Source organism: Trichomycterus rosablanca, chromosome 12, assembly GCF_030014385.1.
Source record: "Trichomycterus rosablanca isolate fTriRos1 chromosome 12, fTriRos1.hap1, whole genome shotgun sequence".
Lineage (NCBI taxonomy): Eukaryota > Metazoa > Chordata > Actinopteri > Siluriformes > Trichomycteridae > Trichomycterus > Trichomycterus rosablanca.
In genome coordinates, this window is record NC_085999.1 from 29,122,473 (window position 1) to 29,148,751 (window position 26,279).

Here is a 26,279-nt window from a genome sequence, read left to right on the forward strand (position 1 = left end):
GATCGAAAACGCAGAAACGTAGATGGGAACGAAAGGTTCAGAGTGGCAGTTTCTGAAGCTTCTGTTTTTCTTTTTTAATTTCTCACTTGGCTTCTTTCATTCTTTTTTTCCTCTTTCACTCCCCCACTGATTTCTTGTGTCTTGTGGCAGTTTTGAGAGTCTCATACACCTTTTGTGATCTCTTGTGTCAGTGCTGCTCCAGTCATACAGAGAGCACTGTTAACCCTTCAGAGCAGTGGTTCTCAACTAGGGGGTCTCAAGTGGGCCCAGAAAGGGGGTCCTAATATAAAGAAATGAAAATAAATGAGAAGATCAATAGGTTGGTAAAATACACCGACCAGGCATAACATAATGACCACTGACAGGTGAAGTGAGTAGCACTGATTATCACTTCATCACGGCACCTGTTAGTGGGTGGGATATATTAAGCAGCAAGTGAACATTTTATCCTCAAAGTTGATGTGTTAGAAGCAGGAAAAATCGGCAAGTGTAAGGATTTGAGCGAGTTTGACAAGGGCCAAATTGTGATGGCTAGACGGCTGGGTCAGAGCATCTCCAAAACTGCAGCTCTTGTGGGGTGTTCCCAGTCTGCAGTGGTCAGTATTTATCAAAAGTGGTCCAAGGAAGGAACAGTGGTAAACCGGCGACAAGGCTCATTGATGCACGTTGGGGCGAAGGCTGGCCTGTGTGGTCCGATCCAACAGACAAGCTACTGTAGCTCAGATTGCTGAAGAAGTTAATGCTGGTTCTGATAGAAAGGTGTCAGAATACACAGTGCATAACCGTTGCAGGGCTGTTTTGGCAGCAAAAGAGGGACCAACACAATTAGGAAGGTGGTCATAATGTTTTTTTGTTGTCTTCTGCTGCTGGAGACCCCAGTCGCATCCTGACCCCTTCTTATTCACCCATATTTCATTGGATTAGCACATGAGGCACCCTTTTTTTCCCCACTTCTGTTCAGGTGCCTTGGGCTACTAATCAGGGCCCTTACACAGTGACCACACCTTCTTCTTTTTTGGTCCGGTCTTTTTCCACTCATCACACTTCAGTGGCCAATATTGTCTTTTGCAGGCATTGCCAATTGTGCCCACTAGGAGAGCTGAGATTCAAACTTAGGGAGTTAGCAGAATATCCTGCTGCTCGCCATCTGGGTGCCCATATAGATCTACCCTGACGACTGGGTCAGAGCATCTCCAAAACTGCAGCTCTTGTGAGGTGTTCCCAGTCTGCAGTGGTCAGTATCTATCAAAATTGGTTCAAGGAAGGAACAGTGGTAAACCGGCGACAGGGTCATGGGCGGCCAAGGCTCATTGATGCACGTCAGGGGTGAAGGCTGGCCTGTGTGGTCCGACCCAACAGACGAGCTACTATAGCTCAAATTGCTGAAGAAGTTATCCTGGACATCCTGGTCCAAAATAATGAGCATTAATATAAATTTGTTCATATAAGTAGTTCAATGCTTTCTAAGAAAATGAGGAAGGTTTGTGTCCTGCACTGTTGCAAGTCTCTCTCTCTCACACACACACACACTTTCTTCTTTCTCTTGATGTAGTAATGAATTTCCTTCGGTTGCTTTCTAATTTTGGTTTTAAGCCGTAAGCCGCTCGTTTCATGTAAGGGGATCCGAACCCAGAACATAAACGTTTTATTAATTTTCCCTAACGAGATACTCGAGCAGACTCGTGCTATTTTTATCCCATTCAAGAGTTATTTTAATCCCTTTTGTCTATCGATCAACCCCGCGCACCAGAAACACAGCAGCATACCCAACTCTCATTCCATTTTATTCTTCCTCTTTCCCCCGCCCCCGCCCTCCTCTCCTTTTTGATCCTCCATTCAACCGGATCTGTAGCGTTGTTGCCAGCCTTGGCTCAGACTGCTCCCTCACCGCATCATTCTGCCTCTCAGCCGATAAAACAGCGGGCGCGGAGTGAGCTCCAGAATCATTGAGAACTGCTTTTTTTTGTTCTTCCCTTGTTCCTTCCTGACTGGACAATGGCCAGTGTAGTAGCTCATCCAATGTGTGAAGAGTCAGGTGGTTCTGCCCTACATCCTGCCACCGCTGCTGTAGTTCCAGACTTACCCTGGGTCCTGGGTATGGCATAGGCTAGAACAATGCTCTCGTCTGAGACTACTATATATATTTGTTTGTGTGTGGCATAGTTATTTTCTCTCAGCCCAAATACCAGCCTGAGATGTAAATGTGCTCCAGTTTTCACCAGGCCACCCACCTTCAGTAAATCACTAACTGAAAACAGAAGAGGACTGTCTGATAAAGAAATAGCAGAGCCCCTTAATTAACCTGAAGTTGGTAAATTGGGTCCCAGATTGAGAGTTACCAGTGACCTGGTAGGTAGTGTGGGTGTCATACAGCTCTGGTGTCCTCAGGACCTGGCTTTAAACCTTTTTAAACTTAGTACTCTGATTTGTTTAAGGATGGACATAAATACACCAAGTGTCTTCATTATCTTTGAACGGAATTTCCAAATGCACATCACCTACATGATCACATTTACTCTGTAATTAAAGTAAATAAACATCCAGGTTCGAGTCTTGGGAGTGCTACCAATCCTTTTAGTCAACCTACAGACACAACTGGCAGTGTCAGAGAACAAAAGGCCAGATCGGAAAGGTCTTGTCATCAAACATCAGTGTCTGGCGTTCACCTGGTACAGCAGTCATAATGCACGTACACACCAGGGTGGTCAGCACATACTCTCTGTGGCGACAGAGTGTATAGGGAAAAAAACAAAATGTTCACACTACAAATAAAAATCCTGGAATGAAATCGCCTGTCTATAAATTTCATCCCTGCATAGTCGATCACTGTCTATGCAGTCAACATGATTTAGCAGACGCTTTAATCCAAAGTGTACTGTCTAAGCAATTCAGAGTTAAGAGCCTTGCTCAAGGACCCAATAGTGGCAACCTGGCAGTGGTGGGGTTTGAACCAGCAACCTTCTGTTCACTAGTACAGTACAGTAACTGCTTAGCGTGCACTGATGTTTATTTGTGGATGTTCTTTAATGAGTATTTTCCTATCGGTAGTAAGAATTGTTATCAGCACATCGCTTCACTCCTAATTTGTTAAAGTTTGTCATGATGGGTGCCCTCTAGAACAGTGGTCCCCAACCCCTGGGCCGCGGACTGGTACGGGTCCGTGGGTCATTTATTACCGGGACGCACAGAAAGAGTAAATGATTATAGATCGCTTCAAGAGCAATTACATTTCCTATACAATTCGGGTGTTACTGTCCCCAATCACCACTAGGTGGGAGCAGTGTCTCGTTGCAACAAAAAAAGCTCAGGATTCACACTGCTGGTCCGTGAAATTATATCTTATATGAAACCGGTCCGTGGTGCATAAAAGGTTGGGGACTGCTGCTCTAGCAGGCATAATTGGCTAATGACCGGATTTGACAGGGGGTGGGGCTGTGAAAGGAACCTGGTTGCTCAGGGCGCTTGCACAGTGGTGGAGGAGCGCAGAGGTTGGGGCGTGGCTCTTAGTGCATGAACCCGGTCTCACGTGCAAATCCACTGATGTGTGGGTGTATAAGAAGGGAACAGTAAACTGTGCACACATCGGAGAGAGTGTGTGTCAAGTCACCCCCTCTTTGGGCACCAGTAGGGGTCCCCAGCAGTAGATTGACTATGTTAATTTGGGAGAAAAAGGGGGGTAAAATGTAAAATAGAAAAAAAAACCTTTCTTGCATCACATACTCCGCCCACTTTCTCCACCTCCTGTCGCCAGAAATCACCAGCTCTAATTAAAAATGAATGACGGTCACTTTGTCACGTCACTTTTAAACTGCTTGTCTGAAAGTAGGGTAACAGACGTAGGGTAATGTTTGGATAAGGTGTATCCTCATTGCTGATCCAGTAGCAAACTTTTGCTGTTTGGTTTTGGTGCCAGAAACAAGTGGTACAGGTACACAGAGTATATCTTGAACTCCCTATATGAAATGCCTCTTTTTAAGAATCCACCGCTGGTTGGTGTAAAGAACAGGTCGGCAGCTACACATGTCGGATCACCAGTGTGGAAGTGGTTCCAGCAGCCAAGGAATTATAGAAGGGAATTAGAAATGACTAAATTTGACAAGGGGAGGGGAGAAAATGCATACAGTCCAACATTACATACCCTTTTTGATTGAATAATCCCAGTGATTACAGGAACAAGACATTGTCTGTAAACCAGTTTAGTAGTTCTAGCTGGATGTCATTTCTGGAGTTTGCAGTCTCTGACCTTGGTGTGTTTGGAACAATGATGTAACAGTCTTAAGGGAACCGTTTCCAGCCTTTTACATCACTGAACTAATACTGCGTTATGAGGTCACTCAAAAACCGAACGCTAATAATTCAGACACGCTGACATGTTAATACCCGCCCTCCTAAAACACTTCTTCTTTTATCATTCTGAAGTCAAGGACTCTACCCTAATAGTTTCTCTTTCACCACCTGAGAAATTGTTTAAAGCTGTCAGGATTTATTTTAATCCTCTTTACAGTTTTTTGTACTTGTATTCCACACACTCCTCCATATTCCCCTGAGCCTTTTGTTTCACCCTTAAATAGGTTTTAAAAATAGCTTAGATCAGCTTGCATGCATGTAGGCCGACTGTTCATTTGCTTTAAACATGAGACTGTCTGCTTTAATCAGATTATGATGCTTATATCCAGGTACTTGCTATATGTAATTTGGATAAAAGAAGCTGCAAAGGTATATACAGTGTATCACAAAAGTGAGTACACCCCTCACATTTCTGCAGATATTTAAGTATATCTTTTCATGGGACAACACTGACAAAATGACACATTGACACAATGAAAAGTAGTCTGTGTGCAGCTTATATAACAGTGTAAATTTATTCTTCCCTCAAAATAACTCAATATACAGCCATTAATGTCTAAACCACCGGCAACAAAAGTGAGTACACCCCTTAGTGAAAGTTCCTGAAGTGTCAATATTTTGTGTGGCCACCATTATTTCCCAGAACTGCCTTAACTCTCCTGGGCATGGAGTTTACCAGAGCTTCACAGGTTGCCACTGGAATGCTTTTCCACTCCTCCATGACGACATCACGGAGCTGGCGGATATTCGAGACTTTGCGCTCCTCCACCTTCCGCTTGAGGATGCCCCAAAGATGTTCTATTGGGTTTAGGTCTGGAGACATGCTTGGCCAGTCCATCACCTTTACCCTTAGCCTCTTCAATAAAGCAGTGGTCGTCTTAGAGGTGTGTTTGGGGTCATTATCATGCTGGAACACTGCCCTGCGACCCAGTTTCCGGAGGGAGGGGATCATGCTCTGCTTCAGTATTTCACAGTACATATTGGAGTTCATGTGTCCCTCAATGAAATGTAACTCCCCAACACCTGCTGCACTCATGCAGCCCCAGACCATGGCATTCCCACCACCATGCTTGACTGTAGGCATGACACACTTATCTTTGTACTCCTCACCTGATTGCCGCCACACATGCTTGAGACCATCTGAACCAAACAAATTAATCTTGGTCTCATCAGACCATAGGACATGGTTCCAGTAATCCATGTTCTTTGTTGACATGTCTTCAGCAAACTGTTTGCGGGCTTTCTTGTGTAGAGACTTCAGAAGAGGCTTCCTTCTGGGGTGACAGCCATGCAGACCAATTTGATGTAGTGTGCGGCGTATGGTCTGAGCACTGACAGGCTGACCCCCCACCTTTTCAATCTCTGCAGCAATGCTGACAGCACTCCTGCGCCTATCTTTCAAAGACAGCAGTTGGATGTGACGCTGAGCACATGCACTCAGCTTCTTTGGACGACCAACGCGAGGTCTGTTCTGAGTGGACCCTGCTCTTTTAAAACGCTGGATGATTTTGGCCACTGTGCTGCAGCTCAGTTTCAGGGTGTTGGCAATCTTCTTGTAGCCTTGGCCATCTTCATGTAGCGCAACAATTCGTCTTTTAAGATCCTCAGAGAGTTATTTGCCATGAGGTGCCATGTTGGAACTTTCAGTGACCAGTATGAGAGAGTGTGAGAGCTGTACTACTAAATTGAACACACCTGCTCCCTATGCACACCTGAGACCTAGTAACACTAACGAGTCACATGACATTTTGGAGGGAAAATGACAAGCAGTGCTCAATTTGGACATTTAGGGGTGTAGTCTCTTAGGGGTGTACTCACTTTTGTTGCAGGTGGTTTAGACATTAATGGCTGTATATTGAGTTATTTTGAGGGAAGAATAAATTTACACTGTTATATAAGCTGCACACAGACTACTTTTCATTGTGTCAAAGTGTCATTTTGTCAGTGTTGTCCCATGAAAAGATATACTTAAATATCTGCAGAAATGTGAGGGGTGTACTCACTTTTGTGATACACTGTATACAGTATGTATATAAATATATATATATATATATATATATATATATATATATATATATATATATATATATATATATATAAAAAAAATATATATATATATATATATATATATATATATATACACACAGATTAGGCATAACATTATGACCACCTTCCTAATATTGTGTTGGTCCCCCTTTTGCTGCCAAACCAGCCCTGACCCGTAAAGGCATGGACTCCACTAGCAGCAGTTAGCAGATCCTTTAACTCCTGTAAGTTTTGAGGTGGGGCCTCCATGGATCGGATTTGTTTGTCCAGCACATCCCACAGATGCTCGATTGGATTGAGATTTGGGGAATTTCCTTGGACCACTTTTGACAGATACTGACCACTGCAGACCGGGAACACCCCACAAGAGCAGTAGTTTTGGAAATGCTCTGACCCAGTCGTCTAGCCATCACAATTTGGCCCTTGTCAAATCCTTACACTCGCCCATTTTTCCTGCTTCTAACACATCAACTTTGAGGATAAAATGTTCACTTGCTTCCCAATATATTCCAGCCACTAACAGGTGCCGTGATGAAGAGATACTCAGTGTTATTAACTTCACATGTCAGTGGTCATAATGTTATGCCCGGTTGGTATATATATATTAATAATACATTTGTGGCATTTAGCAGCTGCTTTTATCCAAAGTGACTTAAAATTATGACTGGACACAAATGGAGCATTTGAGGGTTAAGGGCCTTGCTCAGGGGCCCAACATTTGCACCTTGGCAGTGGTGGGGCTTGAACCAGCAACCTCCTGATTACTAGTCCAGTACCTAATCTATCCAATTTGACCACCCCTACAAGAAGGTCCTGGGTTTGATTCCCAGGTTGAGCAATCCAGGTCCTTTCTGTGTGGAGTTTGCATGTTCCCCCGTGTCTGTGTGGGCTTCCTCGAAGAGCTCCAGTTTCCTCCGACAGTCCAAAGACATGCAAGTGAGATAAACTGGAGATACAAAATTGTTCATTAAGGTGTTTGACATTAAATTATTGTGAATATAACCAAAGTGTCAAACATGGTGTTAAAATCCTAATAAATAAATAAATACACCACCCCACACTGGCCGAGGAGAACCACAGACCAGCACCTGCCCTTCAGATGAGTGATGATGTTGATTTTTTCTTTTTTTGAACCAGCCAGTGTTAAATTCTTACAGAATTCCAATCTGAGATTGAACACTGAGACTTATTTTGTGCCCTATATGTTCCTCCAGTACTTTGCCAGTGCCTTGACCAGGCAGCAAATGTCACAGATTTTCCCCCATTAAGACTCAAACTCAAAGCTTAAAGTCTTTGTGATGCTGTAATAGCATATTACACAACAGCACCAATCAACGTCCTCCGTTTGCTATTTTTTAAAGATGTATGTCTTTTCAAAACTGATTAAAGATTCATAGCAAGTCCATCTCCTACATCTGTTCAAACTTTTATTGCACTTGGTGTCTGAATTTTGTTATGTTTGGCTATTTTTAGCTGTGGGAAATGCGGAATAATTTTTTTAGAGTTCAAAATAAATTGCATTATTTACCACCAAAGCTTAAAGAATCGTGAGCTGATAATGTTCTTTAAAGCATCAGGTGTATTGGGGCGGGGGACTTGATTCTAGATTTACATTGACATTTTCGGCATTTAGGTGACGCTTATCCAAAGCGACTTACAGTACTGTGACAGTATACTGTCTAAGCAATTAAGGGTTAAGGGCCTTGCTCAAGGGCCCAACAGTGGCAACCTGGCAGTAGAAAGATAAGAAGACAGATATCCTTTATTTGTCATATATACATATACAGATGTACAGTACAATGAAATTCTTTCTTCGCATATCCCAGCTGGTGTTGGAAGCTGGGGTCAGAGCGCAGGGTCAGCCAACTTACGGCGCCCCTGGAGCAGACAGGATTAAGGGCCTTGCTCAAGGACCCAACAGTGGCTACATAGCAGAGCCTGGATTTGAACCGCCAATCTTCCGGTTGATAGCCCAAAGCCCTACCCACTAGGCTACCACAGGCCCACTGTAGTGGGGCTTGAACCAGCGACCTTTCGATTACCAGTCCAGTACCTTAACCGCTAGGTTACAACTGCCCCGAGGGTGGCACGGTGGCTAAGTGGGTAGCACTGTCTCCTCACAGCAAGAAGGTCCTGGCTTTAATCCCCAGGTGGGGCGGTCCAGGTCTTTTCTGTGTGGAGTTTGCATGTCCTCCCTGTGTCCGCATGGGTTTCCTGAGGTCTAACCTGGAAATTAAAGATACATTTTAAACAGCGGAATAATTAAGTAAGCTCTTTGCATGTGATAAGAAGGAAAGAAAATAATCACCCTTTATACTCCCATCAGTGACCTTGTAGGACAGTGGAAGATTCCCCTTCGATCCCCAGGTGGGGCGGTCCGGGTCCTTTCTGTGTGGAGTTTGTATGTTCTCCCCGTGTCTGCTTGGGTTTCCTCCTGGAGCTCAGGTTTCCTCCCACAGTCCAAAGACATGCAAATTAGGTGAATTGAAGACACAAAATTGTCCAAGACTGTGTTCGATATAACCTTGTGAACTGATGAATCTTGTGTAACGAGTAACTACCATTTCTGTCATGAATGTAACCAAAGTGTAAAACATGACGTTAAAATCCTAATACAGAAACAAACAACTGCCCCCGAAAAACATTTGTGCTCATTTGTGCTAGATGTGCTCATTTAGTTATGTGGTTATTTTTCTGGACATTTAACAACTATTTATTAAAGTATCCGTCTCTACATGAGACTAATATTTATCTTGCGACTTTTGGAGGATTAGATTGCCATTCTAGCACTTCCTTGGTATTCTGAAAAGCAGTTTTTCTACATCTTTGTCCTTGAAATACAACACAAAATTCTCTCTTCTATTGTAATTCTCTTTATCTTGGCATCTGCCAGTCCACTCTGTCCCGTGTGCAGCTTGTTCAAAATGCAGCTTCTTGGTTACTCACTAGTACAAGAAAAGGGAGCACATTTCACCCATCCTGGCTTCCCTTCATTGGCTCTCAGTAAAATACTGTGTAGAATTTTATTCATATTTAAGGCTCTTAATAGTGAAAACCCATCTTACTGTATATGTCTATTTTTATCTGCCCCCATTCTACCTCCAGAATTTTAAGATCTTCTGACCACTTGCCTTTAACTGTCCCACGCTCTTGAGCGAGGTCCAAAGGTGACTGAGCTTTCTCTGTGGCTGCCCCGAAACTGTGGAACAGCTTGCCACTTTTTTCCCCTCTTTTTCTCCGATTTTCCCCCCAATTTTCTCCCCTAATCAAGTCGTATCCAATTACCCTGATCGTGTTACGCTTTACCTCTACCGATACAACCCTCCACTACCGACACGTGCGCTGTACCGACTGCCTCTTTTCACCTGCAAGAGGCGAGTTCATTTGTGGATCAGCATTGTGCACAGAGTCACACCCTAATCAGCATTATTCCCCAACTCTGCACAGATGCTAACAATCAGCCAGCAGAGGTCGGAATTGCACCAGTTATGAGGAACCCTGGTCCGGCTCATCCCACCCTGAACAACAGCCAATCGTTGTTCATGTGGCCGCCCAGCCCAGCCGAATGGCAGAGCCGAGATTCGATACAATGTATTTGAAATCCCAGCTCTGGTGTGCTTGTGTAATTTACTGCTGCACCACCTGAGCGGCAGCTTGCACTTTTTATTAAAATCCAACTTGAAGTTTTCTATTTCTTTTACTTTATTTTATGTCATTGACTTGTTTTATTATTGTTCTGATTTTATTGTACTGCGCCTTGGATGACACTTGAGGTCTTTGAAGGCAGTTTATAAATAAACCTGACTTGACTTGACTCGACTCATTTCTTCTCTCTTGATCAGTGTAACAACGACTTCGCCCCGGTGTGCGGCTCCAATAACAAGGTCTACAATAACGAGTGTTTACTGCGGAGAGACGCCTGCAAACAACAGACGGAGATCCTGGCGGTCTCTGAGGGACCCTGTCCTGTCATAGGTGAGTTGTATTTATTATGTCATTATAGGGACTCGAATGTACCCATATTTATTACCCTGATGTTTTCAAATTTGATCAGTGATGGTCCCTGTACTGATGGGAGTATGTAACAGCAACTTTATGTTTAGGTATATGACAGTTTAACACAGAATAAACACTATGTGGACCAAAGTATTGGGACACCAATAAAACACATGAATTATTGAGTTCATGTGTTTTAGCCACGGCAATTGATGATAGTTGTGATAAATCTTTGCCTTTGAGACTTATTATTGGTTGAAGCAGGATTAGGATGATTACATACAGAATTAAAATTCCTTTACAAATTCAGTTTTTGCAAATTTTTGGTACATTTGTGTCATAATACACTGTAACAAAATGCTATTAGAGCTAACAGGACACAGTAGCATAGATGTGTAAATGTCAAACAATGTTTTATTAATAAAAACAAGCAAAACACAAGAAATCACAACTACACACAACAGATGAACAAAGGACGAAGAACTAAGCAGAAAGACAGACAAGAAAACAAAGACGCACTGAAGTAATCCTATGCAATGCTAACTGCTAACTCTGTGGTAACACTACAAGAACTAGAATGACTGTTACCTACTCTGATTCTAGCTCTAAACAAACAGCAAGTGCTAATCCTTTAGTGCTAATCCTTGTGCTAATGTTAACAGCTAACACAAATTACAAGGTAATAACTAATGACCAGATACTTACTCAAACCTAGTGAGTAAATCAGAAAGAACAATGAGACAAGACACACTTTACACACACACACACACACACACACACACACACACACACACACACACATCGGACAGGACATAAAATAATACAAAATACTACAACAGTTGTGAAAGTGAAGCTAATTACCCATCTGATGAGAACAGAGAAGAAATATCTAACAGCAGTGGTTTTGTCTCGTTTCCCTGTAGTCGTTATGCACTGTGATTATGTGAGTAAGTTAAACACACTGGTAAATAACAACTACCAGGTAATCGTACCAGGGGGCGGCATTTGTTAAATACAGGTGGAAAAACGCCGTATCTCAGCCAGTATAAATATAAATAAGGATTTATATTTTAAAAAATACAAAACTGTGATTGGCTTACAGACAAATGAAATGATCTCATGGGATTTTGTTTTTTAACCCCTTTACACTGTTTTAAATTATTTTAATGCAACGTTTATTTAATTTAACATTCTAATGCACTTAACTTACTGATTAGTCATTTCTTTTGTTAAAGAATAAAATCTAAAATCCAATCTATTTGTATCCAATTACCCTATCAAATTTTGTCTCCTTTACTGCTGATCCCCACTCCTGTCCAAGGTAACACACGCCCCCTCTGACACGTGTGCAGTAGCCAACTGCTTTTTTTCACCCACACAAGGTGGGTTCATATGTAGATCTGTATTACACATGGAGAGTCACGCACCAATCTCCATATCCTTTGTCTCTGTGCAACCTTGGCTCAACCATGAGCCAATCAATGTCCATATAGGCATCCGGTCTGCTTGTAGCAGAGCTAAGATTTGTACTTGAGAGTTCAAGATGTCAGCTCAGGTGTGCTAGTTTTATAGCTGCGCCACTCGTGCACACTTTTTTCCTTTTTAATCAGTGTAAATAAAAGGCTCCTGTTTACTAAGGAAGGAGGGAAGGTAGGAAGGAAGGGAAGGGAGGGGAATGGAAGGGAAGGAAAGAAGAAAGGGAAGGAAGGAAGGAAGAGAAGAAAGGGAAGGAGGAAGGGAAGGAAAGAAAGGGAAGGAAGTAAGGAAGGGAAGCAAGGAAGGAAAGAGAGGGGAAGAAAGGAATGTAAGGGAAGAAAGGGAAGGGAGGGAAGGGAGGGAAGGGAGGGAAGGGAGGAAAGGAAGGAAGGAAGGAAGGAAGGGAAGGCAGGGGAAGGGAAGGGAAGGAAAGAAGAAAGGGAAGGAAGGAAGGAAGAGAAGAAAGGGAAGGAGGAAGGGAAGGAAAGAAAGGGAAGGAAGTAAGGAAGGGAAGCAAGGAAGGAAAGAGAGGGGAAGAAAGGAATGTAAGGGAAGAAAGGGAAGGGAGGGAAGGGAGGGAGTAAGGAAGGAAGGAAAGGGAAGGAAGGGACGGAGTAAGAAAGGAAAGAAGGTAGGGAGTAAGAAAGGAAAGAAGGTAGGGAGTAAGAAAGGAAAGAAGGGAGGGAGTAAGAAAGGAAAGAAGGTAGGGAGTAAGAAAGGAAAGAAGGGAGGGAGTAAGAAAGGAAAGAAGGAAGGGAGGGAAAGATTGATTAGCCATTTCTTTCATTAAAAGATAACAGATCTGCAATCTTTTTTCCCCTCAGTTTTTCCAATGTAGTGGTATTTAATTACACCTCTACTGTTAATCCCCACTCCTGTTCGAGGAGGGCCATGACTAACACATTCCCCCTCTGACACGTGTGCAGTAGCCGACCGCCTCTTTTCACCTGCATGAGATGGGTTTATAAGTAAGTAAGCAAGGAAGGAAGGAAGGCAAGCAAAGCAATACCAAACCCCATTCTGCATGTGTTACAGCAGTGTTTCTTCATAGTAAGAGGGTACAGGTGCTAGTTTGGTCTGCCTGCAGTCCAGACCCGACTTTTATTAAAACATATTATTTATTATGAAGTGCAACATACATCAACTGACATCCAAAGGAAGGGAAGGAAGGAAAGAAAAGGAAGGAAGAAAAGGAAAGAAGGAAGGAAGGAAGGAAGGAAGGAAAGGGAAGGAAAGGAAAGGAAGGAAGGAAGGGATGGGAAGGAAGAGAAGAAGGAAGGAAGGAAGGAAATGGAAGGAACTGACGTATTCTTAAATCTATTACTAAATTTTAGTACTGCCCAGCTCACCAGGGTGCTCCTAAGTCACACTTTTTTGATGACCTTCCTTGTTGGAAATTAGTCCATGATGAGGAAGAACAGCAACAGATTCTAAATGTAAACGCTACATCAAATCCAGATCTCTTCTGCATTAAATATTAATGCTATTACATATAGCCGGCCAAGAAAAAAACTGGCTAGTCAGTGCTTCAAATGCTTGTGTATAAAGAGCGGTGTGCTAACCCTATATCATGCATAATTAAAGTCCTTGCACTTTATTTATACTAATTTTATACATGACTAAAATAAACTGGGAAGTAACATCATCATCAACCTTCTTGCTGGATATTTAATTTTCTAGCTAATTGTTAACTACAAAGATGTCATACCGATCAAAGAAACACTGATTAGTCTGTAACATACATCCAGGTCCAGTCAGCCATGTAAATATAATTATAGTGTCAGAATGAATGTAATTACCTGACTCTTGATTGGCAGAGCAATATTCAGGCCAACAGTTTTAAGGCCAGCACTTGTGCGTACCTAAACATGTGACAGTTCCCCCACCGAGCAGTCCAGATGAACCTGCTCAACCGTAATTATTTGAAAAGTGATAAAGATACAGGGGTGTTTTTGTGCCAAATGCTTGAGTAGTTTGTGCCATTAATGCTGAGGGGTGCAGGCGCATTCTGGAGCGAAATATGGTGCCATTTGGGTGGCGTGTTTATCTTGGACATCACTGCTTGTTTCAGTAAGACAATGCCAAGCCCTGTTCTGCTACTGACCCAAGAAAGTGGGGTGTCTGATAATTGGATTGGCCAAGCCCTATTCCGCACGTTACAACAGTGTTGCTTCATAGTAAGAGAGTACAAGTGCTAGTTTGGCATGCCTGCAGTCCAGACCTGACTTTTATTAAAACATGGAATTTTTTTATAAAAATGCAGCATATATATATATTAGGGCTGTCGAAGTTAACGCGATAATAACGCATTAACGCAATCTCAATTTAACGCGATTAAAAAAAATAGTGCCATTAACGCAAATTGTATTTCATGTTGAGACTTGACTGGTAGAACCAACGTTTTAATGTCGGACTTGCCACCGTTTTTCATTTGCGGTTTGTTAACAAAATGTAAAAGAGCGTCGTAGCATCTGCACTTGCATAATAAAGAAATAAATACACGCTATATTCACAAGTTGTAGGGAGCAGAACACTTTAATAAACTTATTCTGTTACGGTAAAGAATACCGGACAGCTGAGTCAAGCACGTTGTCCATGAACTATGGAAGCCCCAAAGGGTCAAAACACACTCACTTCGTGTAGAAACGTCCATCAAACCATTGGATAGTATTACTGCCTAGTATGTGAGTGAATAAAACTCCCTTACAGTTTTCTCTTGTCCCAGCAGTTTTTAACATCAGTACATTTAGCATAAAATGTGTTCACCATTTTAATTGTAACATTTCACTTAAAAATCCTTGTTTTCTATAACATTTACACAGATTTTTTTTTAATGCGATTAATCGCGATTAACTATATGAAATTCTGAGATTAATCGCGATTAAAAATTTTAATCGTTTGACAGCCCTATTATATATATATATATATATATATATATATTAACTGACATCCCCGACTGTTAAACCTTTACAAATATTACAATTGGTTTTCTGTTCTCAAATAATTACAAATAATTACATTGTATCAAACCTCAGCTCTGCCATCCGTCTGGGCTGGAGGGCTGCATGAACAACAATTGGCTGGATAAGCTGGATAGGGACCTAATAACTGAGCAAATTACGACCTCTGCTGGCTGGTTGATGGCGCTTGCACGAAGCTGATCGGCATATGAACTCGCCTCGTGCAGGTGAAACGATGCAGTCGGCTACTGCGCACGTGTCGGAGGGGGTGTGTGACAATCTCGCTCTCCTTAATCGTGGTGGGGGTCAGCTCCAGTGGAGAAGAAGCACAACGCAATTGGGTAAAAATTGGACACACTAAAAATCGATATTTCAAGTCTTTAACATTTACAAACAACAAATGTAACTGTAAGTAATGTTCTTTGAATTTTTGGATTCTTTTGTATTAAGCAGAATTTCGAGGACGATTTTGTGTTTGCTTGGTTGGTTTTGCTTTTGCTGAGCTCTTTTGTACTTTCAGTCGACCGTAATAATATAATAGAATAATCAACGTTAGAGGTGGAATCTGGCCCAGTGACCACAGTTAAAGAACACCTAGACGGTGAGGTCTAACCTGGAAATTAAAGATACATTTAAAAGAGGAATAATTAAGTAAGCTATTTGAATGTGATAGAAGGAAAGAAAATAATCACCTTTTATACTCCCATCAGTGACCTTGTAGGACAGTGGAAGATTCCCCTTCGATCCCCAGGTGGGGCGGTTCGGGTCCTTTCTGTGTGGAGTTTGCATGTTTTCCCCGTGTCTGCATGGGTTTACTCTGGGTACTTCGATTTTCTCCTACAGTCCAAAGACATTCAAGTGAGGTGAATTGGAGATACCAAATTGTCCATGGCTGTGTTCGATATAACCTTGTGAACTGATAAATCTTGTGTAACGAGTAACTACCGTTTCTGTCATGGATGTAACCGAAAGGTGTAAAACATGACGTTAAAATCCTAATAAAACAAACAAACAGATTTCTTAGCTAGAACACAGGAACTGGTCTAAACCAGCTAGAACTGTGTTTCAGAGGTCATACAATGTCATTGATGCACTTCTTGTCCTGTACATCAGCGGTCCCCAACTTTATTTGCAGCACGGACCGGTTTCATATAAGATATAATTTCACGGACCGACAGGGGCGGGGGATTTAAAATACAGTAGAATAACTATACTGTAGAATGGAAAATTAGTGTGAATCCTGAGCTTTTTGCTGCAATGAGACGCTGCTCCCACCTAGGGGTGATTGGGGACAATAACACCCGAAGAGTGTTGAAAATTTAAATGCTCTTGTAGCGATCTCTGATCATTTATTCTTTCTGTGCATCCCGGCAATAAATGACCCATGTACCGGTACCAGTCCGCGGCCCGGTGGTTGGGGACCACTGCTGTACACCACTTTCCAGTAACATTCCATTGTAGCAGTATTCTTGGAAGAGGCAATCATGCTCTAAGCATATCTACACATTTTAAGTAGTAAATAATTATGTATTAATACTTCTAGTGTAAATGAACATAAGTTAGCTCAGATATATATAACACTGAGCTGTTCCTTCTCTATGTAGAAGCAAATTTTACCACTGATGAGCCCGGATGCTAAAAGAGCAAGATCTCGCCTCAGGAGCAAATTATCTCAGCCCAAAGTTCAGCCGTACTGAATTATAAGATGAACACAAGTTATTTCAGTCATTACTGTGAGTCACTTACAGGATTTCTAATTTTCTAAATATGATGGTTCTAAAATTATCCATCGGCTCAGATGTGAGTCTGCTGCTGCTGTTCTCCAGTCAGGTTCTGCATCGCTGTGTTGCAGACAGACAAGCTGTTGCTGAGTTAAACTCCAGTAAAAAGCATCTTAATGCTTCTGAGTTCTTCATATTTACTCTGGAAATGTTGAAATGTAAAAGCACAGAACTTTAAATGAACAGCACATGTTTGAAGTGTGGTTAGGAAATTTTGTAATACGTTATAATTAAATTAATCACCAGTTAAATGACGCACAAACAAAATTGTAGCTGGGCAAAGCAGGAAACATGTATCTATAAGTACTGGTAATGTCAAGATTAGTCATTTCATTTAAACTGTTATATTTGTTTCTATTTCATTTAAGGATTCACTCCCCTTTTCTCTCATTTTAGTGTAGCCAATTAGTGTTCCACTGCTGGAGACCTCCATTGCGTCCAACGAAGGTATATTCGCCTGACACACGCTCTGTCTGATATGTGCACAGTCCACTGACCCCTTCTTATCCACCCATACCTTGCTGGATTCATGCGTGAGGCCAGTCTTGCGCACTGAGAGTCACACACTGATCTTTGCATTCCTTCACTTCTGTACAGGCACCTCGGGCTATACTAACCAGGGTCCTCACACAGCATCAAAGACCACACCCACTTATTAGTCTGGTCTTTTCCCACACAGCAGACTTTAGTGGCCAATTTTGTCTGCTGCAGGCACAGCCAAATGTGCCTGGTATCACGCTGCTCCACCTGGGCGCCTAAAACTCACTCACTCACTCACTCACTTTCTTAACTGCTTATCCAATTAGGCTTGTGGAGTTGGGGGGGGGGGGGGGGGTGAAGCTTATCCCAGCTTTTCAGTGGGTGCAAGGCACACAGTAACACCCTGGATGGGGCGCCAGTCCATCACAGGGCAGACACACATACACACACCCATTCACCTATAGGGCAATTCAGTGTCTCCAATTAACCTGACTGCATGTTTTCGGACTGTGGGAGGAAACTGGAGCTCCCGGAGGAAACCCACGCAGACACAGGGAGAACATGCAGAGAACTCTCCCGCCTGGGGATCGAACCCAGGACCTTTTTGCTGTGAGGCAACAGTGCTACCCACCGAGTCACCATGCCGCCCGCGCCTAAAACTGTTTCATTTAAAGCAAAAACTGTGCCAGTGTTAATGCTGAACCTTCAGTGTTAAATGTACAATGGCATCTTAGTTTGGATGTACACTTATATTTAGATTTTGTTATTACAAATAAAGGTTGATTAATGTAAAAAAAGAACAAGGACTGTTGTGTTTTGGAACATTTTAAAATGTACCTGTACCTGTCCCACACTGGCCAAAACAAAAGCCAACAAATGCTTCTTTACACCAAGAATCACCAGAATCTGACAGAGAAGACAAAGAGAAAGCGACTTATAATTGTGGCAAATGACAACTCGAGCAATTGAGAGTTGAGAGCCTTGCTCAGGGGCCCAACAGGGCAGCCTGGCAGTAAAGTGGCTAAAACCTGCAATCGCCTTATTACTAGTCCGGTATTTTAACCGCTGAGCTACCCATTAAGGGAAACTCTATCTGACCTTCTATTTTCAAGACACATCCAGCATGTTCAATAGCACCATTCAGACTTCAGACTCACATGAGAGCTCCATGGGGGGCAAGAAAATTGGAGCACCGAGCCACCCGAGCGTCCCGGACAGACAATTTCACCTCTAAATGAAAGTAAACACAATGTCTGTGGTGTGTACTTGTGTGTTTACGTGTGTGTTGTGCAGTAAGGTCCTCATTCAGTAATGTTTCAAGTCCGCGAGTGGAAATGTGAGACCAGGTACATGTCTCGTTCCCGCTGTCCAGAGAAGGAAAACTAATTTAGTAAAACAAGAAGGGAGAGGGTGTGTTTGTCTTCACAGAGCTTGAAAGGCGGTGGCGGTATGAAAGGGGCTTGACGGCTATTATTTCCTTCTTTCCTGTATCCATCTATTTCCACTCACTTTCATTTACTGTATCTTATACGTCTGACTTCTAGGAGACCGAATTAAACCAATCCTAATGCGAGGGTGTGTGAGGAGTCACTGATTATTCAGTATTTTTTAGAAATGAAGCTGTCAGTAGTGCTGTACATCATTCATCATTAAAATCCAGCAGCTTATTTTCCAGACTATTAGTCATTACAGAGCAGAGGAGCAAACATGTCTTCCGGTGTTAAACCAAGTCAGACAGAAGCAGATTCTTGTAGTAGATACACTTTCTGTATAGACTAGCTGGGGGTGCGGATTACAGTATTATGCCCATCTGCTGTGCCCTTATGGGTTAGCAGGGAGACAGCATTTTACGTCATGCTATGCACACTCTCGAGAAGAAGGCTGACTAAATTCTTAGATACCTTCAAGTGCTGTTTACTGAGGTGCCTAAATAAAGAGAGCGAGAGAGAGCATCCAATGCTTTCTTAGCGGTAAAGGCAATCCCAGCATTCAATGCGGCAGAACCAAAAATTACATATATGGCGGAGGAATGTGGAGCACTGCACGTTCTTTTCTTTTTTATGCATTTTCTCCTGATTTTTAGTTCCAATTTTTTACTCAATTGCATTATGCAGGACCCCTGCCCCTGATTGAGGAGAGCGAACTGACACACACCCCCTCCGACACGTGAGCAGTAGCCGACTGCATTTTTTCATTTGCACCAGCCGAGTTCATATGCGAATCAGCCCTGTGCACTGAGAGCCACACCCTGATCAGCATTATGCCTCTACTCTGTGCAGATGCCATCAACCAGCCAGCAGAGGTCGCAATTGCAGCAGTCATGATGTCCCTATCTGGCTCCCTAACCCTGTATGAACAACAGCCAATCGTTGTTTATATAGCTGCCCAGCCAAGCCGGATGGCAGAGCCAAGATTCGATATGGTGTACTGGAAATTCCCAGCTCTGGTGTGCTAGCGTATTTTACCGTTCTTTTTAAATGTAAATATATTCTCATTGACTTTCAATTTGTATAAAGGTGTACAAGTCATTTATTTGCACATTTTTGCTTGTCAGTGACAATTTAACCGTTTTCGAGACACAGAGGTAGATGTTAGCTGGCATGATAGCAGGTTGTGCCACCTCAGCCCCTTGGTTTGAATTGGTTAGCTTAGTAAGCAAAAACTGCAGTGACACAATCGCCGTAATCGCTATCTAAGTAGTGCATCTAAATAATCTGCCTTATAAGTTTGATGCCCTCTCTACTTAGGCAGCTGCCCAGGTTGGCAGTAGGCAGCAAGGCAGCTCACTAGGTTTTTGGGCAGACCGCAGATGACTGACAATACTGGTTCCTTTACTCAGCACATCAACCTTGTTATCTACTTCATTGCTGGGTTCTGAAGGTCATTCTTGGACCTGGCCAGTATTTCTCATTGCTCTTTTTTATCTGATTGATATATATATATATTCTTTTGTAGTTGCCTTTTTCATCCTGCTTGCATCCACCTTTAATGAGAGCTGCCTCCATTGGGGTCGTGGGTTCCTCTTATGAGACTGCCATGAGAGGCGATGGAGTGACAGATGACTGTATTTCTGTATTTTAGTTACTGCTGGTCACTCACTGGTGGATTGAGTAGCTGACACATATCTGTAGTTCTCTTTTTTCTCTCTCTGTGTCTTCCGATTGTTGCTTTAATGATTATGCCCCTCTGGAATGATTGCATGGTTACCTGTGTTTCTGACTCCTGGGTGAATGTGTTAGCCTACATGTTTTATCCTCTCTGCTTTGGACTATGGATTATGATTTCATTCTGTTTTGTTTTTAGCTACTTCACTATTGGTCATTTTTCTGTTTTGTTATTATTATTATCGTTTTTCCTTAACCTTTGTATTTTTGTACCTTGGTTGAGTAAGTTATCCCTTAACAATAATTAAGAGGGGTGGTCACATACTTTTGGCTATGAAGTTTATGTTTAGCATTATTTTCTCTATCAATTCTCAAGTGAATGTTTGTCATCTATTGTCCGTATGAAAGGACTGGGTTTCAGATCTGTGGTTTTTGCTGTTGGTTAATACACTGAAACACCAGATATTTGATACTAGCTGAATATGACAGCAGCACCAGTTTGCTCCCCAGGGAGAACACCATGATAGATGATGGACAGACCTGTCTGTTTAAAAATGTAATACGAGGTGCACTGTATTAAATAATATATACAATTTATTGCCAGTGTATGTGGACAGCTAGTTGGATATTCTGTTCTGAATCATGGGCATTTACAGTATATGGAGTTGACTGGAAGGTTATGTGTCTGTATGACGTCTTTATTATGGATTGACTCAAAAAGTGGTTAACAAGTTAAAAACATAAGACATAATCAGGTATTTTTGTTGATTTAGCCAACTTTTGTTTGGATTCTTTATTGGATCATCACTTCCAGCACTTTTCTAGAGTTTCCACCTTTATTTGGAGCTTTTACATTTTCCACATTTAGCAGGCTCTCTTATCCAGTGACTTAGCACAGTCACTCTCGGAATCAAACTCAGGACCTTCTTGCTGTGAGGCAACAGTGTTAACTACCCAGCCACAGTGCAGCCCACACTAACCAGGGTCCTTACACAACGTCAAAGACCCCAGCCCATATAGGCACCCAGGTGGCGCAGTGGGATATTTCGCTAGCTCACCAGCACTGGGATTCGGAACTCTCCGTGTTCGAATCTCAGCTCTGGTACCGGTCGGGTGGGCGCCCTCTTCAGGCACAATTGGCAGTGCCTGCAACTGACAAAATTGGCCACTAAAGTCTGCTGGAGTGGGCCTTGGTCACTGTGTAAGGATTCTGGTTAGTAGCCCGAGGTGCCTGTATAGAGGTCCAAGGAATGCAGAGGTTGGTGCAGGACTCTCCAAGCGTGAGAATGTACCCTCAGCTCTGCTACCTCTAGCGGGCATAATTGGCAGTGCCTGCAGCAGACAGAATTGGCCACTAAAGTCTGCTGGGTGGGAAAAAATGACTAAAAAAGGGATAGGGTCTTCGATGCTGTTTAAGGACCCTGGTTAGTAGCCTGAGGTGCCTGTACAGAAGAGGAGGAATGTGGAGATCGCTGTGTGACTCTCCGAGTGCGAGACTGGCCTAACAAATATTCCCTCCTTAGACACAATATTTTTACTCTATTATTTTACACTATTTTACCAGTGTTTTAGCAGATTTGTATTTTTTTATACTTTTTACTATTTGTGCCAGATGTGAGCTCATGTGGCGTAGTGGCTTTACAATAGTGGTTCCTCCTTCGCCAGGACAGATGGATGTAGTGCATGAAGTTGAGGAACTGGATATGTTCAAATAAGGATTTTAATTCTGGTTTAGCTTAGTTAGCCTTATTATTCTGATAACTCATGCATCAACTCTGTGGTAGCGTCCAATGAAAAATTATTCATTACTGCTCTCATAGGACGTAATCCACTTCAAACTAGCAACGTGATTTATGTAACACAGGATCTCAGACTGGAAACATTGACCACATACTAGTAAAAACACTTAAGTAAGCAAAAGTCATTCCTCAAAAGTTCCAGGAAATTATGTGCAGGATGTAAAATTGATCTGTGTTTTTGTTGTACAATTAATTCTGTTATTGAGCATGTTTAGTGATTCATTATTATGAACACCGCCACTTGATTAAATATTTTGATTAGCTGTTCTGCACTGCGTAGTGCATCGTTTTTCTAAATCAGCACGGAAGCAGCTCGATAATCACCTCACTTCAAATTCAGAGTTGTACAATAAAGAAAACAAAAAGGTACCATGGAATTAAAACAAAGTAACCAAAGTAAACAGTAAAAATATTAACAATCTTTATAGGGTTCATACACCGATCAGCCATGACATTAAAACCACCTCCTTGTTTCTACACTCACTGTCCATTTTATCAGCTCCACTTACCATATAGAAGCACTGTAGTTCTACAATTACTGACTGTAGTCCATCTGTTTCTCTGCATGCTTTGTTAGCCCCCTTTCATGCTGTTCTTCATTGTCAGGACTCTCCCAGGACCACCACAGAGCAGGTATTATTTGGATGGTGGATCATTCTCAGCACTGCAGTGACACTGACATGGTGGTGGTGTGTTAGTGTGTGTTGTGCTGGTATGAGTGGATAAGACACAGCAGTGGATTTTAAACACCTCACTGTCACTGCTGTACTGAGAATAGTCCACCAGCCAAATATATCCATCCAACAGCCACTCATGAAGGTCTAGAAGATGACCAACTCAAACTTAAACTTTACATCTACAAGGTGGACCAACTAGGTAGGAGTGTCTAATAGAGTGGATAGTGAGTGGACACAGTATTTATAAACTCCAGCAGCACTGCTGTGTCTGATCCACTCATTCCAGCACAACACACACTAAAACACCACCACCATGTCAGTGTCACTGCAGTGCAGAGAATGTCCCACCACCCAAAAAATACCTGCTCTGTGGTGGCCCTGTGGGGTTCCTGACAATTAATGAACAGGGTGAAATCAGGGTAAGACAGTATGTAGAGAAACAGATGGACTACAGTCAGTAAGTGCTCCTATATGATAAGTGGAGCTGATAAAATGGACAGTGAGTGTAGAAACAAGGAGGTGGTTTTAATGTTATGGCTGATCAGTGTACATTGTATGGTCAGAAGTGTGTGGACAGCCATTGTAATGAATAAGTGTTTAAATTGGCAACACGTCTACAAAATCAATCATTAAAATGAAATGCTTCTGGGGTGCTTAGGTGGCGCAGCTGTAAAACACGAGCTCGTCGGTTTAAATCTCGGCTCTGCTACCGGCAGGCTGGGCGCCTAGACGAACAATGATTGGCTCATTTGTAGGGAGGGTGCCGGAGGGGATTTGTCATAACTGATGCACTTACGACCTCTGCTGGCTGATCGATGGCACCTGCTTTGAGACGGGGGATAATGGAGATCAGTGTGTGACTCTCCATGCACAAAGCTGATCTTGGCTCTGCTTGTCTGTTGTTTTGGATGCTGGAAGGGGATTCTTTATAACTGATGCTGTAATGACCTCTGCTGGCTGATCAATGGCGCCTGCACAGAGACAAGGAATAATGTGATCAATGCGTGACTCTCCATGCGCAAAGCTGATTCACATATGAACTCACCTCGTGCAGGTGAGAAGATGCAGTCAGTTACTGCACATGTGTCGGAGGGGGCGTGTGTTAGTCACAGCTCTCCTAATGCCAAGTTCACACTACACGACTTTCCAAGTCGTCAGGTCGCTGTACAGTTCACACTATACGACTGAATCTTTTGCACCCGGGAGTCTTTCAGTCGGTGTATATTTCAGACTACACGATCGGCGATAGGGGGTTTCACACTACACGATCCATCACCAACTGGAATCGCAGGCGAGCTTCTCTGCTCTCCTTTTTTTTCTTTTAAACAAAAACACACGTGAGAAGTGACGAGGGTTTTAATGATACCACGTCCAAAAATGCACGTCAACAAGTAGCGAGTGATCAAAGTGTTTGTGGTCTGATGTGCAGCGTAAAATCACAGAGGAAAAATAAATTAATCTGAGTGGATTTGGCAACACAAACAGTATATGGCTTGTTCTGTAGTAAAGTGGAGGTTAATTAATCATTTTGTAATGCAGCGTGGGTGTTATGTTTTGTAGAGGACGATCAAATCAGAAATACTACGTGTGTGTGCCGGTGTATCCTGATATAAACTATATCCTCTTCTGCATTTCCCTTCACGCTGTATCCTGCGTTCTCATTGGCTGTTCGACATGTCACTCATTCCCAGTTGCCCATCTGAGATCAGATATCTGACCTGCTATAAAACTCAACCCAGTCGCCGAGCGGTCAGCGAGCCGGTCGGGTCGAGTTGTTGGATAGTTCACACTTAGCGACTGAGAGCCGAGTTTTGATCGCCGAGTGAACGCTGAGTTGCTCCCGACCCGGAAAATCAATCGCCGACCAGTCGCCGAGCGAAAATCAGGGCAAAAATCGTGTAGTGTGAACTAGGCATTAGTCAGGAGTGGAAGTCAGAAGCAGTTGAGAGGAGGCGAAATGCAATTGGGTAATTGGATATGACTAAATTGGGAGAATAATTGGGGGAAAAATGTTAATCTTAAAAAGCTAGCACAAAATAAAATTAGCAAAAGCGTAATGAACAAGCTGTGGTAAAAATCCCCATTTAGTTCTTTAATTTTAGCAACTTGGCAATAAAATGTGCGTTTGAGTATCTGCACACACAGTTTACCCTTCTAGCAACTGAAGCCGCCTTTGATTCTCCCACTAAATCTGCTTTGAACATCAAATACACACGACTTCCTTCATCATCACGTTCCTATCACAGGTTATTAACGGCAAGGGTTTCATCTCTGCCATACTTCATTGCTCACTCGGTCAAAATGTCTCTTGATAACTAGCTCGAGAAGCCAGAGCAGAATGGAGTAGACCCTATAGAGCTTTCTTCTTCTGCTGCGTTGATAAGTAGGCTATTTACCCCGCTAGCCTTAGCAAGCCGCGCTACTCTGCGATCAGGGTGAATAATGTGCTGATTAAAGGAACGGGCCGCCGCTCATATTGGGTTTTTTTTCCTCGCCGTGCGGCAGTCAGGCAGTTAGCCATTAGCTCAGCGATGCATGACCGTGGAGAGCAGAGTAAGACAGTCCATTTTCTCTATTGGAATTCGAGGTTAAGATAGCACCGCTGTACGAGCACACTCCAGCACTTACTGAAGCACTTCTCCTCACAGGCTGTGTAAAAGAATCACTTTCAGTGCTTTAGAGTGCCGTTTTAAAGAATAAAACTTTAAATAAAACAAATAAATACATTCATTAATTACTCTGTTGTTACTAGGGACCAGATCCACAAATGAATAAGGTTCGGAATGAAGCCAGTCAGGTGGCGCAGCGGTAAAAAGTACACTAGCACACCAGAGTTGGGGTTTCGAATACATTGTATCGAATCTCAGCTCTGCCTTCCGACTGGGCTGGGCGGCTGCATGAACAACGATTGGCTGTTGTTCATAGGGGTAAAAAGTCAGATCATAGGTCCTCATAACTGGTGCAACTGCGGCCCCTGCTGGCTGACTGGCGCCTGCACAGGGCTGAGGAATAATGCTGATGAGGGTGTGGCCCTCCGTACACAGTGCCCGTCGGTGTATGAACTCGACTCGTGCAGGTGAACAATGCAGTCTGTACTGACTGTACGTGCCGGAGGGGGCGTATTTCAGTTGAGAAGCGTCCTCAGTCAGCGGGAAGGGTCGAATCAGTATAGAGGACGAGACTAGATTAGGGGAGAAAATTGGGTTCGGAAAAAAAAGGTTCGGAATGAAACAGTGAGTTGATTTTTTTCTATTTATTTATGCATTTTCTCTCTTTTTCTCCTAATTTAGCATAGCCAATTAGTCTTCCACTGCTGGGGATCCTGATTGCGTTCCAGGAGGGCATATTTGTTAAAAAATATGAGTTAAAACAAGTGTGGAAACTCTGGAGAACTCTTGTAATAACTGTAGATACCACCTGTTTAAAATTACATAATTATTTAGTTTTTTTCCCCTCTCATTTCTAGCCCTAAATTGTGCCTGTCTTCATTTTTTTATTGTGTTGCAAGCCTGAAATCAGTAATTTATTATATTATATTTATATTATACTATATTATATTATATTATATTATATTATACTATATTATATTATATTATATTATATTAATTATATT

The 26,279-nt window shown here is 42.6% G+C and overlaps 1 protein-coding gene across 1 annotated transcript in view; it reads left to right on the forward strand.

The window, feature by feature from the left end:
* The window catches only part of tmeff2a (transmembrane protein with EGF-like and two follistatin-like domains 2a), a 181,342-nt gene that overhangs the window by 77,042 nt on the left and 78,021 nt on the right, over positions 1-26,279 (forward strand). The window contains exon 3 of the mRNA XM_063006317.1: positions 10,236-10,368. Coding sequence (XP_062862387.1) covers positions 10,236-10,368 — 133 coding nt within the window. The remainder of the gene's footprint in view (positions 1-10,235; positions 10,369-26,279) is intronic.